Here is a 16,797-nt window from a genome sequence, read left to right on the forward strand (position 1 = left end):
CATACCTACATACATACATACACTCACACACATATACATGCACATATATATATATATATATATATATATATATATATATATATACAAACACACACAGGCATATATGGGTACAGGACGTCACCAACAGTGAACAACATGAAATATGAAAACAAATGAGTTCAATATGCAAGCAAGAGAAACAAATGGAAAACAGGACAAGTAACATAAAGAATGACCCTTCATCAACAGTCATGTTGTTTACTGTTGGTGACGTCCTGTACCCATATATGCATGTGTGTGTGTGTATGTATATGTACATATATGCATATATATATATATATGGGAAAATATGTTGTTGAAAATGCACCTAAATTTCAAAAACCCCTCAATGTTTAAAATACATTTATTTACATATATACCAAACTAGTTTCAACAATATTTTTTGTTTATCAATGGTAAAAGTTAAAAATTAGAAAAACATCTTTAAAAGAGAATCTTCAAGGATAGATAGCATGGGGCTTTTGTCCACTTTCACACTTTAAGTAGGGGCTTTTGTCCGTACCCCTGTTCAGCATCCCCAGCTATCAAGATAGCACTCCCAGTTGCAATCGGTTGGCTACGTGGCTGAATTAGTGCATGAAGTGCCTGACTCAGTATACATATTTTATGTGTATAACAGGTCGGACACCAGTTTTTATATATTGGTTGTTTATCACAACAACAGGTCGTTGAAATGTGGGATATACTATATCTTTATTTATAATGTTTTCATTCGTAAGTTATAACGAATATTATTGTTCATTAATTAAAAGCTATAGTGATAATTTCGTTACTTATAACTTAATTATAAGTATTTATCACTAAGCATAACTCTAAGTTTAGTTTAGTTTAGTTTAGGCTGCGTAAATGTTATGATGTATACATGACAAGACGTGGATGAGCGTTTATTACGTGCATGTATGTTGAAGATATAGATTATATTTTTTTGACCGTTACACATAAAAAAATAAAGTTTCATTAATATACAGAAATGAATTCAACAAGTTGAAAGAAACGAGAAGTAAAAGGAATTAAGTTTCTACATTAATTTATTATATACGTATTTTTACATTTATAGAAATTTAGAAACAAAGCATTTCATCATAGAGAATTTAAGACTTAAATTTATCATTAACTAGTTTCTCGTTCTAACTAATAACGTTTCACGACAATTCAATATTGTCGGATTTGAGTATTGAACATGGCATATATAATAGCCTATACTCAAAAGAGGGATCTTTTTTAAAATGGGGGCCACATTTTTCATTAACGAAACACTTTGAAACTTGGAACACTGGTAGAATGTGTCATATAAAACATCTTTTTCTCTTAGTCTTCTTAAAAAAAAAAGAAATCCATAAATTATTCCATGTTAAAGTTGTCGTATTTCTGTAATTTCAACCAATCACTGACGTCCATTCAGCCGATATACATTAAGCGCCAACTACATAAACAAACGATTCTGAAACAATTAACCCTAACCCTAACCCTAACTCTAACCCTAACCCTAGGGTTAGGGTTAGGGTTAGAGTTAGGGTTAGGGTTAGGGTTAAAGCAAATTTAAAATGAAAAAAGCAAATAAAACGAAGAATCGTTTGTTTATGTAGTCGGCACTTAATGTATATCGGCTGAATGGACGTCAGTGATTGGTTGAAATTATCGAAATAAGACAATTTTTTACATGAAATAAATTCGAATACAAAAATATTTTTCTGTTCTATAACACAAAATAGATAAGTATACGAAGTTTGAAAGTCTTTCGGTACCAAAAACACTACGTAAAACATTAATGAAAAATGTGGCCCCCGTTTTAAAAAAGATCCCAAAAGAGTGAGTGTCGCGGACTTCCAACGATCACTGGAGATTTTTGCCGAAAATCAGGGTTTTTATAACTACTCATACACGAATCATAGAACCGTAACCCCGTGAAAGATTTCTTCAACGAAGTTCATAATTCGTATATGGGCAGTAATTTTTAACCAATGAGAAATCAATAATTTCTCATGTTCGGGCAAACGAACTTACGTTCTCTCTCCGCCTCTTATGAGTTTGCTACACATACAACATGCGTAATCTAAGAAGTGTAAGAAGCAGTATTAAAGCATGTTTATTCTTTTCAGCATACGTCGGTGGGCCGGAACCGGCCCGCGGGCCGTAGTTTGGTGACACATGCTCTATACAAAGACAAAAGAATTAAACTTTCTATGCATTGATATACAAATTCCTCCTCTCTCCTTTCTATCTATCTCTTCTCCTCTTTTACATTACTATCACTCCCCGTTCTTGTCCCATTATCCATTCTTCCTTTTTTTTCACTTTATCTCTATCTATCGTCTCCCCTTTTCCCCTCGTTTGTATCTTTAGCTCTCGCCTTCTTTTTCTCATCTTCCTAGTTTCCCTTTATATATATATCTACTTCTCTCCTTTTTCTCCTACTCTCATGTCTTATTCCCACTATCTCTAAACAATATTTATATCTCCGATGACCTATGGAAACGAACTTTGGAACTTTCATTCGGTGTACGAAGTCCAATTTATACATTAATTAAACCAGAGGTGAGATATAATTAATACTACTTTCACATCATTTATTTGATAAACATAGCTTTGTTTTTATTCACAGTAGTTTGAGTTAACTTCTATATAACAGGATTTGTTTTGACAGAATCGGGACTGGACTTTACTTCCGCACAAATGGATATTTTAAAATGAAATTCTCTACAAATATTCTTCAGATGGTGTAGATTCGGATCATATCGGAATATGTGGTGAAAAAAAGAAAAAGGAAAAAAATTTCAGGTGAGGAGTTTCGAAAACTTCACACGAGACGGCATTCTATACTGATACAAATAAGAAATGAGTATATGCTTATATACGTACATGTATGTACATACCTACATCTACCTGTATATATAGATGCATATCTGGGTACAGGACGTTGCAAACAAAACATAGGCAAAATGATAAACAGAGTACAGAAAACACACAGGCCACACAGAGAACATTTCCTTCATCAGCTGCCACCATTCTAACACTGGCATTATACTGATACACCAACATAAACACATGCATATAAACACAAAAACTACATAAACAGAAGCGATTTAAAAAATGGAAGAAATACAATATTTTTACGGAAATTGCCAAAGACTTCCAGTTTTCATATACGGGTATCGAAAGAATGCCTGACACATATATTGAATTCAAAATTTCCACACAAGGCCAGTAAGGTCGAGGGAGGGGTATGTCGGTTATATCGTACCAGAGTTGAACTGGTACTTATTTTATCGACCCCGAATGGATGAAAGGCAAACATTGACTTCGACGCAATTTGAACTCATCTGTTTTGTATTCACACATAACATTTATGTGAGCAAGTGTTGGTGGACTTGTTCATCAAGTTCAACACAGCCATCCCCTCCAGTACTGCAGTGAAACATTTGTTTTCTATGGGCAAGGACATCTTGAGGGCAAAAAGATCATCCCTGTCTGATGAAAACATTGACATGTAAATTTTCATGAGAAGCAAGATGCATCTCATGAACAAAATGCAGAAAGAGAAGAAGAAAAATTAAATTATGTATAAATGGTGTTTTTCATTTTCCTATTTTTATTTTTTTTTATAGCCATTTTATCAATAAACTTTTTTAGTTTAATACTAACATTGTGTTTTATGTGAGTTTTCTTTTACGCTTTTCTGGCTCTTAAAAACCTAAATCAGGCCAAAATAATGAAATCAGACGTTTTTGGGGACTTGTAAAGTTAAAACTATAAAATCAACATTTTTTAATTCTAAAACAAAATGGTTCTATATTTAAGAGATGAGGAATTATGTACATTATTTACATTTGACGGATATTTGCCCTCGTTTTGTTTGTTGTTAACACGTTTTGGCTGATATATCCTCTAACCTTAATCAAGTGTCTTGGGGAAATTTCGAATCTGGGTTCTCATTCCTAAGGTATTTTTTTGGTGGTGTTATTATTATTTTAACACATTGCAGGCGCGGGAGTGGCTGTGTGGTAAGTAGCTTGCTTACCAACCACATGGTTCTGGGTTCAGTCCCACTGTGTGGCACCTTGGGCAAGTGTCTTCTACTATAGCCTCGGGCCGACCAAAGCCTTGTGAGTGGATTTGGTAGACGGAAACTGAAAGAAGCTCGTCGTATATATATGTATATATATATATGTATATGTTTGTGTGTCTGTGTTTGTCCCCCCAACATCGCTTGACAACCGATGCTGGTGTGTTTACGTCCCCGTAACTTGGCCGTTCGGGAAAAGAGACCAATAAAGTAAGTACTAGGCTTACAAAGAATAAGTCCTGGGGTCGATTTGCTCGACTAAAGGCGGTGCTCCAGCATGGCCGCAGTCAAATGACTGAAACAAGTAAAAGAGTAATTATTATTATTATTGTTGTTGTTGTTGTTGTTGTTGTTCTTATTCAGGTCACTACTTGGAATCGAACTCGGAATCTTGGGGTTAGTAATCCGCACTGTTAACCACTACTCCATATGCCCACGGACATAGAAAATATCTAGCCGAACCCTAAAGTTTTCTTTAACTTGGCCAAAGAAACAGCATCAGTACACCAAAAGACAGGACTCCTCTTCCAAAAACATGTCTCTCTCATAGGCAACCCAATGAGGATCAGGCAACCCGATGAGGATCAGGCAACCCGATGCAGATCAGGCAAGCCGATGACAATCAGGCAACCCGATACGATCAGGCAACCCCATGAGGATCAGGCAACCCAATGAGATTCAGAGAACCCAATGAGGATCAGGCAACCCAATGAGATTCAGAGAACCCAATGAGGATCAGGCAACCCGATTACGATCAGGCAACCCGATGAGGATCAGGCAACTCTATGAGGATCAAGCAACCCGATGAGGATCAGGCAACCCGATGAGGATCAGGCAACCCAATGAGAATCAGGCAACCCGATGAGGATCAGGCAACCCAGTGAATATCAGGCAACCTGATGACGATCAGGCAACCCGATGACGATCAGGCAACCCAATGAGGATCAGGCAACCCGATGACGATCAGGCAACCCGATGAAGATCAGGCAACCCAATGAGGATCAGGCAACCCGATGAGGATCAGTGAAATACTGAACAAACAATCCCAGGGTGTATTCACTACACCTCTGGGACACAGGTAAGTGAACAAACCAGCAGAATTCTTTGCCACTTCACCTGTAACCAAAGAGGTGAAAATTGATTGCATTAACATTGAAGATGATGTGACACTGGCCATAGATGAGGCTGACACAAACTCAGCTGCTAATGGATTCCCTCCTCAAATCGTGCAAAGCAAACGAGCCCTTTCAAAACCACTTCAGCTTTATTTTCAGGGCTTTCTTACATTGATAAGCTGCCAGAAAAACTGAAGAAATGGATAATATGCCCCATCCATAAGTGAAGAGACACGGCAGATGCTAAAAATTATAAGCCTATCTCTCTGACCTCACACATCAACCAAGTCATGGAACGAATAGCCCGCAAGGAATTAATTGCGTCCCATGAAGTCTGGGTGTTAAAACAGTCGCTAAATGACTCAATTGTGGATGTGATAGAGAGGAGGAGGAGGAGAAAAACAACAACAACAACAAGAGGAAGGAAGAAAGAAGGCTAAGAAGAAGAAGCAGGAGTTGGAGAAGAAAAAAGTAAATGAAATGTATGTACGATGGCCTTTTAGTTTCCATCTACCAAATCCACTCAGAAGAATTTGGTCAGCCTGGGGCTATAGTTGATGACACTTGCCCAAGTTGCCACATCGTGGGATTGAACCCGGAGGAATGTGGTTGGGAAACAAATTTCTTACAAGACAGCCATGACTGCGCCTACAGAAAATATGGAACACTTAATGAACTTGATTTGTCAACCTTGAGCAGAGGCCATGCTAATCTTTTTGGCATGCTTTCACGTATATGTACTTGTAAAAGGTTGATAGTTGCCATAGAGACATTAGTCTCTCTCTATCACCTTTCAACATAATTATATATGAAGAAACAGTAGAACAATTTAACAACATAATAAAAATAAGCTTTATTTTTTGATGATGCTTGGTTTTACAAATCCCGTGTCATTCAGTTTAGCAGCCGCTGATTAAGTTGTAATTGGTATTGGAAGGTTAAGAGCTTCCTTGATGCATGCCAGAAGAGCAAATAGCCGTCATATCAATAGCATCGTGGTGAAGAGTGCTTCGTTGAGGAGCGAGATGTTGTCACGTCGAAGGTGTCGCGCTCAAGAGGCTTAGAGAGTGAAACAAACTCTTTAAGTACTAGTTTTACTACGCATGCGCACTCGAGGGGCTTCCGGAAAGGCAAGTCCCTTGCGCAAGTGCAGAATAGTACTTCCTCAATGGCGGCTATAATTTCGCGCCACTACATCCTGAAAGAGCAGAACATTGTTTGGAATTGATTATGCATTACCACATTAATTAAAAATAATATGAATAAATAAGCATTACATTTCTAATTAATCATGCATCATTTTATTATAGTCAGGACAGAGATCTCATCACAGGCTGATGAGACCTGGTACTGGTACCACGTAAACCCATACCGACTGTTCCATAGCTTCCATCTAACCATTTTGATGCCAACCTGTCAGGAACCACATAAAATTCTACAATACAAACTTCCAAGCATCAGTTTAATAGCGACAAAGTTATTTTATGAAATTCTTCATCATTTTTCAAAAGACATGAAAAAAGAAAGGCAGTACATTTCAATAAAAATTTGGTAACAAAAGGTTAATAACATAAACATCTTTTTATTTCAATGTCTCAACATTACAAATATTATCATCCTCATAAACATAATTAGCATATTTATCACACCATCATCATCACAACTATAGATATTAACTCTTTAGCATTCAGATTATTGTTGAATGTGATCCTTATTAATTCACATTCTTTTGAGTTAATGATGCATTATCTCATGGCTTTTAGATTTCAATAATGTGATTGTTTATTTTTAGAATGATATTGTAGGGCAGGTGTGAGAAGCTAGAAGTGGCCAGTTTGAATGTAAAACATGTAGAATATTTTGGTCAGATATCACCAATTTAAAGGCTAATGGGTTAACCCGACTCATATATGGCCACCCCTACTTTTATAATGCAAACAACCATCATTAGTATTCTTGTCTCTAATATATTGGAAGTCTTTCTGGTCTGAGAAGGATGCTTCTGCAATTTCTTGCTGGTCAACCTGCACAAATAATTCATTTATGGTGATCAAATGATTACCTCATTCCCTGCAACAAGCTGACAGGTGCAATCAGTAAATATTTGATACATTGCACACTGATATAAAGAATCAATATCGAATCACTGTTGAAATTTTTATAGATTTTCGGTAAAAAATTCCCTGATTTTTAACCAGGACTTTTTTTGTGCCTCAGCATGTTGTTGAGGGTAACCACCATAAACAAAAGGCTGCCCGAGTTTCAGATGATAAATACTGTTAAACAATGGCGTGTATGGAGGTTCCAAGATGTGACCAGCACCTTCGTATATAATTAATTCAACATCCCTTTTTTTCGCTGGTGTTAAGTTGTTGAACCAGAAGTAATAGTCACGAGTGTCAAATAATTTGTCGTCACCACCAACTAAAAACAGTACTTTACTACGAGAACTCTCGTCTAAGTAAAACAATTTAGACTCATCTGTTTTCCAAGATATAATTATAGATCCGTCATCCTTCAATACCGTATGGCCATACAACTTTGAAGAGTGATATGGCACCCGTTTACCATTATGGCGGATGCCTAAGGTTAAGAAGTTTGGGAGGCCATTAATACTTATAACAGCGCTTACTTGCGGACACTCTTTGGCCATGTATACAGCTATTATTCCTCCCAGACATGCCCCTAACACACCTATACCATTATCACTAGAGACTTTCTCGTGGTTAATAAGCCACTCAATAGCTTCTTTGAAATATTCAAAATCAACTTCTGTAGCAATTGGAGGTAAGTCTTTATAAGCAAAATAGGCCAAACTTAAAGTAATAAATCCATGGGACGCTAACAGAGCACCTCTGGATTCTATCAAAGAACCAGTGTTACCAAACAGATCTATCACAGCAGGATATCGTCGTTGTTGTCTGTTGGATGTTTCATCACTTGGTATGAATAAACTACCCCGAAGTCTTCCATGGTTAACTGTGATTTTGCGGACACCAGATCTCATAAACGATCGTTGAACCAATTTGGTTGCTAATGGTTTTATATCAGAAGTAAACTCAGAATGCTGTGAGATATGACCAGGGTGAACCATCACAGTGCAATCCAAAGATTTGGTGGCATCATCAGTATTAATTCTACCATGTTTTCCAACTACTTGAGTCATACTCCAAAATAATCCCATGGGATCAATTCCAGTGTAAGTTCCCGCTAAACATGGATCAGTGACCAGATTAACACATCCGTCAACTGAAGTTTTGAAATGTCCGAAAGACCTGAAAACGGATTCTCTTTTCTTTGAGCTCTGTTCCATTGTGGCACTGACTGTGACATTTTCTTCAGGTTTCAAACCAGAAACACTCACAGACAATTGCTCATCAACCAAACCATTTTCTGGATTCACTGTTACCGAAACTGGGCAGTGTGTTGAAACTAGCACTCTGGGTAAGACTGTTGGGTAGCTGGGTGTGTGACGTAGAGCAGAGAGTAGTTGGTAGGATGGACGGAGGATCATCTTTCTCGGTCAGTGTATACTTGCAGGACTGCAGAAAAAAAAATTAATAAATAAAATGGGTTGTTTTAGATAAAAATTCAAGATTGAGACAAGCAGGTTTTGTTATTAAAACAGTGACTTTAATTACTTATTAACATAGGAATTAAATAGAAACAGGATCAAATGTAATATTTATCGAAACATCAAAGATTTTCCCATTCATCCTCAGCGTCAAACTAATACGATTGCATGTTGTTCCCCTTTCTTCCTCGTTTGGTTCCTGTAAGTTTGAACTCTATATATATAAATATGTAGAAATCAAAGAGACAACACTGGAAAAAGCTAGATGTTATATAATGAAAATCATTAGCTTACAGCTGTTCTTCCAATATGATGTTGTGGACTATTAGTTGAGTGCCAGGATAACATCTTATAGCTTCATCAGAGCCTTGAATATGAAGTGCCCATCATATGGGAAATTTACATTTTCAGAACATGCAGGTGCTATGAGTGAGAAAGTTTGTGTTGTTACTGGAAGTTCTATCCCAAGGTAGAACAATGTATATCTACATACTTACACTCTCTCTCACACACACACACACACACACACACACACACTCTCTCTCTCTCTCTGTCTCATGCCCACACACAAAGTCACACACATGTATGCATAGAAATATATCGGACAAAAAGACGTGGACAAAGTGACATCGGAGGCAAAATCTGGTCACGAATCCTATCAGTAGGTCACGGCTTCAGTTCTCAGTCCAGGTGTTGCATCATATCCTTCAGCAAGGGACTGCCCTTTAAGTTTCACTAGTCAGCTCAGCTGAAAACAAGTACTAGCCATGCGCTGGGGGCTAATTCTGCCATAAAGAGAGGTCTTGATAAAGCAGGCTTATCACCAGAGACATTCCAACTGTGACCATAGAGCATATGATCAGTGATGATCCAACCACAGCCATTGTATCCTCTTGGCATTGTGTATCTAGGACTAGATTATCAAATGTGTCACTCTTTTTCATGGGAGTAGGGTGTAATTTAAGGGAGATTTGGCTGCTATTTCTTGCAACTTGAAGCTCCACATAACTCTCCTACATTGGCTAGTAGCATTTTACAAATCACTTTTGCCCCAGGTCACCCCCTCAGCCATCAAGCTTATAACCAAAGACACCCCAACTATGTCCATTCCATCCTTCTCTCAGGCACTATCTAAGATTACATTATCCAATGTGTCAAATCCTTTAACAAGACAGTAGTGTAATTAAAAGGAGAGTTGACTGCTATTTCTAGCAAAGTGAGGGTACACACAGAGCTCTCCCACGGCCACTCTTGAAAAAAGCAGGCCTATGATCAAAGATACCTAAGCCAAGATTATTTGACCTTTCTGTCTCGCAATGTGTATCTAGTACTACAATATCCAATGTGTCCTTTATTTTCAAAGATTGTAGGATGTAATTTAAGTGTGATTTGGCTGTGATTTCTAGCAAACTGCGGGTACACATGAGCTCTCCTACATTATCACCTTAGCCACAGGTCTTTCCTGGTCCAGAAAGTTTATGATCGAAATAAATTCGCCATAACCATCCAGTCCTTTTTTCAAAGTGTCCCTTAAAAATTTCAAGTATTTTGGTTGAGTGTCACGATCACATGGTCCAGGGTTCAGTCACAAAAGACTGCACTGCCATCAGCAGCTAAGATTTCTTCGGGTGTAGAGCCATGGCCTCTGGAGACCCACGGATGCCTACTGCTAATATATAAATAATAATAATAATAATAATAATAATAATAATAGTAATGATGACGATGATTTCAAAATTTTGCCACAAGGGCAGTTCGGGGGAGGGGATTAAGTCGATTATATCGACCCAAGTACGTAACTGGTACTTAATTAATCAACCCCAAAAGAATGAATGGCAATGTTGACTTCGGCGGAATTTGAACTCAGAACACGAAGACAGACGAAATACCTCCAAGCATTTCGGCCGGCATGCTAACGATTCTGCTAGCTCAGCGCCTTATAATAGTAATAACGATAGTAATGATAATGATAATAATAATAATAATAATAATAATAATAATAATAATAATAATAATAATAATAATAATAATAATAATAATAATAATAATAATAATAATAATAATAATAAACAACCTTGGCTGGGAGGAATATTTAATAATAATAATCCATCCAAGGATTATTGTATTATTAAATTTATTAAAATTATAATTATTATTATATTTATCTTAGATTAGATTGGCACAGCTTGATGCAACCCCCCCAAAATTGGTTTGCATCATTAGAAAGTGGCCAGCATAGTGGAATAGAAGGTTATTTGCACATTCACAACATTTCCTGTAAACAAATTTAAAAGAAATTCTCCAGTATATATATATATATATATATATATATATATATATATATATATACGGGAGAATTTACGAAAAAAACAACAACAGACGAGGACAGGGGGTGTAAACAACAAAAGGATGTATTAGTTTAACACTCGGGAATACAGAAAGTCTTTAACGTTTCGAGCTACGCTCTTCAACAGAAAGAATACGGAGAAAACAAGGAGAAAAACAGGGAGAAAAAAAATTGAATGTTTTGGTCAGCGATCAATCATGGCGATGTATATATGATTCGATTTTGTATCTCGTTTGCAAGATTCTTTATGTGAATTCGTGAATTGAAACAAATTTTCTTGTGCCTGAGTAGAGCCACACTGCCTTAATACCTAACACACTCACCAGTTCAGTTTCCAATCATTTATTATTTATATTGTTTTTTAATATAGTTTCTTCATATAAATAATAAATGAGTAGAAATTGAAGCGGAGAGTGTGTTAGATATTAAGGCAGTATGATCCCCCCACCACCAGACACAATACAATATACGTGAGTATAAAGGCAGCGAGCTGCCAGAAACGTTAGCACACAGGGCGAAATGCTTAGCGGCATTTCGTCTGTCTTTACGTTCTGAGTTCAAATTCCAACGAGATTGACTTTGCCTTTCGTCATTTCGGGGTCGATAAATTAAGTACCAGTTACGTACTAATGTCGGTCTAATCGACTGCCCCGCCTCCCCCAAAATTTCAGGCCTTGTGCCGAGAGTAGAAAAAACATGTGTGTGTATATATACGTGTGTGTGTGTGTTCGTGCGTGTTCCCCACTACTGCTTGACAACTGGTGTCAGTTTGTTTACGGTACCGTAACTTGGCTGCTTATTGAAGGAAACCTACAGAATAGATACCGATATTAAAGAAGAAAAACAAAGTACCAGGATCGATTTCATTCGATTAAAGATTTCTAAGGTAGTGCCCCAGCATGGTCGCAGTCTAATGACTAAAACAAGTATGAGACAAAAGAGAGACCCCTCTTGGGGGTCAATTAAACAAGTACCAGTTGAGCACTGGGTGTGATGCAATCGACTAGCCCTCTCCCATAACATCTCAGGTTTTGTGCCTATAACAAAAAGAATCGTTATTAATAGCACCACAATCAAACAGGACAGCATGTATATGGTCCTTAGATGTGCTAGAAATAACAGCAACATCTCTCACAAAACACAGTCAACTGTCTTTCAAACAACAATACCATCAACAATCGGATCTTAGATATATATCATGTTATATGTGAATACAAATGTGATGAGTTCAAATTCCTCCGCGGTCGACTGTGCCTTTCATCCCCTCGACATTGCTGGCCTTGTGACGAAACTGTGAACCCATATACGTATAAGGCAGTGGTTCCCAACCTTTTCACTACCGAGGACCTCTTTTATTTTACATGAGGTTTCCCACTGACCCCAGGATATTGAAAGGTTTGTCAGCCTAACATGTTCACGGACCTCCAGTACTACATATACAGTACTTACACAAATATGCAGTAATGCCTAACTTTACGAGGACCAGCTTTACAAGACCTCAAGTTTACGAGTTTTATTTTTCAAGCACAAGATGGAAATTTTTAAAACTGAGTGCAAAAGTTTCAACTACCACAAGAAGCGCTTCTGCATGTTACTGAGAAGTTTATAGAGAGCGAAGAAAAGCCTCTTCTAAGCACAAAGTTATATGTGCATATATGTATCAAAGATGTTGTATCCATTCACCGTTAGACTGTGGTGACAGGGACAAACGCACACACACATATATGTATGTGTGTCTATATATATGTATATGCATATGTATATGTGTGTGTGTGGGTATACAACCTTCAACAAAGTAACAGTCATGTATACACCTTGAACTGACACACATTTTCAGTACGTAAACATACACACAGACACGTCTACACACTTACCCTATTACTCACGTACATCCCTAAGTACATACGTGCATACTCACATACATACATATATACATATATACATACATGTGTATAGGCATGCACACATGCATAAGCATGTACACAGATGCATATACACTCACATGTACACACACATACATACATATATGCAAACATACATACACACATACATACGTACATATATATATCATGAACTAACTGTTACTTTCTCAGATGCAGCACAGAATTTTGTCAGTGAACAGGTCGCGGTCTCAAAGCGACGAAAATATTTGGCAAATTAAATTTAAATGTTGAAGTGAATCTAATGGTTTTTGTGTGTTTCTTAAATGGCTTATAAACACCTTCCATGCTGCAACTCTAAACTCTTTTTTTAAAAAGGTATTCTACAAGTCCGTCTATGAGTGCTTGTGAATGGGCGATCGCATCTACAAGTGACAGTGTGTATGAGTATAGTGCGAGTGAAAGTGATGCAGAAAACAATTATAAATAATATTTGTTATTATAAATGATCTTGACATTCTTCTTACTTTACATAAAATATTCTTTACATTCTACTGTTGTTTTCATCATCATCATTGTTTAACGTCCGCTTTCCATGCTAGCATGGGTTGGACGATTTTACTGAGGACTGGCAAGCCAGAAGGCTGCACCAGGCTCCAATTTGATCTGGCAGAGTTTCTACAGCTGGATGCCCTTCCTAACGCTAACCACTCCGAGAGTGTAGTGGGTGATTTTACATGCCACCTGCACGGGAGCCAGTCCAACGGCACTGGCAGTGACCTCGCTCGAGTGATTTTCTAATGTGTCACCAGCACAAGTGTTAGAAGGCAACGCTGGTAACGATTACGCTCAAATGGTGCTATTTACGAGCCACTAGCACGGAAGCCAGACAGCTGCTTTGGCAATGATCACGCTCGAACAGTGCTGTTAGTGCTCCACTGGCGCAGGTGCCAGTCATCAAGTATGGTTCTGTAGTGAAACTACCTACCACCATTAGATACAAAACTACTATCGCCATTCTTCTCATTTAAATATAAATAAACGCGGGCGTAGCAGAGAACCCATTCCTTGTCATCACGTGACTGATTAATATTCGAAGCGGCAACTTCTTCGAACCGTTCCCACCAGAACGCAAACTGACCAATCACGGCCCCTAATAAAGTCACGTGATAGAGTATTAAACTGAAGCATTCGGGAGCCGATAATTCACCTTAAATAGATCAACTCATACCCAACAAATTTGTCTCGGTCCAGTTTCTCTTTGAGAACTGTTCCGTGTACCACACGACAGCAGCAGCAACAATCAGCCAGCGACCACTTCAACAGCTTCGTCCATCCAACGATGACCACCGCCGTCACCACATCAGCAACAAGAGTCTACGACTACTATCCAGCATCATCGTCATGACAACACGATTACTACCAAGCAGCCTCTACACCACCAGCATCAACACGACTTACTATGTACACCAAACTAAACCACCGCGGCACACATCTCTCTCTTCGATTCTGTTAGGTGAGTTAGCTTCACCACGATAATAAACAGACGAGATTTCAGCCTGCGATAAACGTCTGTCCTCAAGGCCCTGGCATCGAAGCCAAAACACAACTAGTGATAAGCTCTGCCAAACGACGAACATCTGTATAACAAGAATCACGGCCCATTATCGATGCCACGACATCACAGCTAGTGATCAGCCCTGCCACACTCAGCCTCCTCACTTTCACATACAGAACTTTTCCTATAGTGTACTAAAGAACTGGTATAACTGCACACGTGTTACTGACTCTTTCTATATGCTGTAATATCTCACATACACATACATGTATCACTCACATACATACTTTTCTTTGTACGACGGCCTGTCTTTGATTATGTTATTATATGTTGCATTCACACTCACACACAGACATACATCTTTAACGCTACAATAAATATCTCTGTTATTCATCTAAACCGGTTGTGGTCTTTCATTACTGGTCATCTATGTTATCGTCGTATAACATACCATGTATATCATCCATTGATATATAATTGTGTGTTCGACCGTGCGACGCGTTTAAATAAAAGGAGTTCTCTGTTTTTCCATTCGTCACCATTTCTCCTTTTTGAGTTCGCACGGTCGTTCCCTTACAGTTCAATTACGATTTCGATTTCACTTGCCCCAACAGGTCTTAACAAGCAGAGTTTAGTGTCCAAAGAAGGAGAGGTTGGCATGGGTGCCAGTCATTGGATTCGGTTCACTGCCATTTATTTACAAGTATTATAAGTTTTATAGGTAAAATATTTTTTCTGGGAAGGAATTACGATTTATAACATTGCTGCTATGGAAAATTATCGCTCTACTTTACGAGTGGCATCCGGGAATAAATTAACTCCTACGCCGAGGCATTACTTTACATACTACATACACACATAAACACATAATACATACAAAAAAAATATACATAAACATAAGTGGTTCGGCTGGATAAAAAATTGAAGAAATAAAACATTTTTTTAGAAAGCCGTGTTTACATTGTGACAGGTATCGATTAACCTGTGCGTATATGATTTATAAATGAAACTATGTATACATGTGATGTGTATATATTAATCTACATCTACAGCGTGAGGTATATTTTAACTTGGGACTTATGAAAGGAAAGCTTTATATTTATCCCAATGTATGAAACAAGGACTAACGAAAGATCTGCAAAGAGGCATGGACGTTTAGAAGAAGAGGCACATCTAATCTATATTTACATGGGATATGTGTAGATTAATGTATGTTGACATTGTGATAAGCATCTATTATGATGTGTACATTAACTTATGTAGACACGCGATGTTTTATATCTACATTGTGAAGGCACATGGCTCACTGGTTAAAGCGTCGGGCTCGCAGTGATGACATTGTGAGTTTGATTCCCAGAGTGGGTTGTGTGTTGTGATCTTGAGCAAGACACTTTATTTCACGTTGCTCCAGTTCGCTCAGCTGTAGAAATGAGTTGCGACATCACTTGTGCCAAAGCTGTATTCCCTTGAACAACGTTGGTGGCATGAAAAGGGTAAACTGATATGCATGGGCAATTGCTGGCCTTCTTTAAACAACCTTCTGTAAGTTATGAGGCAAGAAAGTAGAAGTGGGGTTCACATCTGTAGGAATGCCCTCCTCTTCCCACCCACAGAAAAAGACTTTCTCACAAATTCCCATATGATCCGAATCTACACCATCTGAAGAATATTTATAGAAAATTTCATTTAAAAATATCTATTTGTGCAGAAACAGAATCGAGTCCCAATTGTGTAGGTTTGCCATCAAAACTTCAACCCGCTCTGTAGAAGTTAGGTCACAGTTGTAATTGAGTTAAACGTTTTACTATTGTGAATAAAAACAAAGTAATGTATGTAAATTAATTATATCTCACCTCTGATTTAATAAATTCTCATTTAACAGTTCATGTAGTTAAGACACTGAATGAACCTTCCAAATTTCGTTTCTGGGATATAAACATTGTTTGTGAGTTAGGTGTGAGAGTAGGAGGAAGGGGAGACATGTACCTATAGATAAACTGAAACAAGGAAGGGTGATGGGATGAGGAAGAGAAGGAGAGGACTAAAGATAGAAAGCGGGGAATAGATATAGTGAAAAAGAAGGATAGGTGATAGGAAAAGAACAACGAGTGATAGTAATGATAGAGGAGAAGAGATAGACAGAAAGGAGAAAGGAGGAAATGATATATGTATATATACACATATATGTATATATACACATATATGTATATATATATATAAT

General features: G+C 37.7%; 1 protein-coding gene and 1 non-coding gene across 2 annotated transcripts; both read right to left on the reverse strand.

Annotated features, from left to right (window-relative positions):
• Positions 1 to 5,870: 5,870 nt before the first annotated feature.
• On the reverse strand, positions 5,871 to 5,974 carry LOC149130151 (U6 spliceosomal RNA). The gene has a single exon (XR_016239255.1). It is a non-coding gene; the product is annotated as a U6 spliceosomal RNA (small nuclear RNA).
• An 805-nt stretch (positions 5,975 to 6,779) lies between these two features.
• LOC149130152 (acyl-coenzyme A amino acid N-acyltransferase 1-like) lies at positions 6,780 to 16,567 on the reverse strand. The gene is made up of 2 exons (XM_089345910.1): positions 16,430 to 16,567; positions 6,780 to 8,759 (listed from the first exon to the last, which is right to left on the reverse strand). Exon 2 carries the CDS (start codon positions 8,729 to 8,731, stop codon positions 7,376 to 7,378), a length of 1,356 nt encoding a protein of 451 aa, XP_089202036.1. The 5' UTR covers positions 8,732 to 8,759; positions 16,430 to 16,567; the 3' UTR covers positions 6,780 to 7,375.
• Positions 16,568 to 16,797: the final 230 nt, after the last annotated feature.

This window comes from Octopus bimaculoides, chromosome 30 (assembly GCF_046866305.1).
Source record: "Octopus bimaculoides isolate indiv1 chromosome 30, ASM4686630v1, whole genome shotgun sequence".
Classification (NCBI taxonomy): domain Eukaryota; kingdom Metazoa; phylum Mollusca; class Cephalopoda; order Octopoda; family Octopodidae; genus Octopus; species Octopus bimaculoides.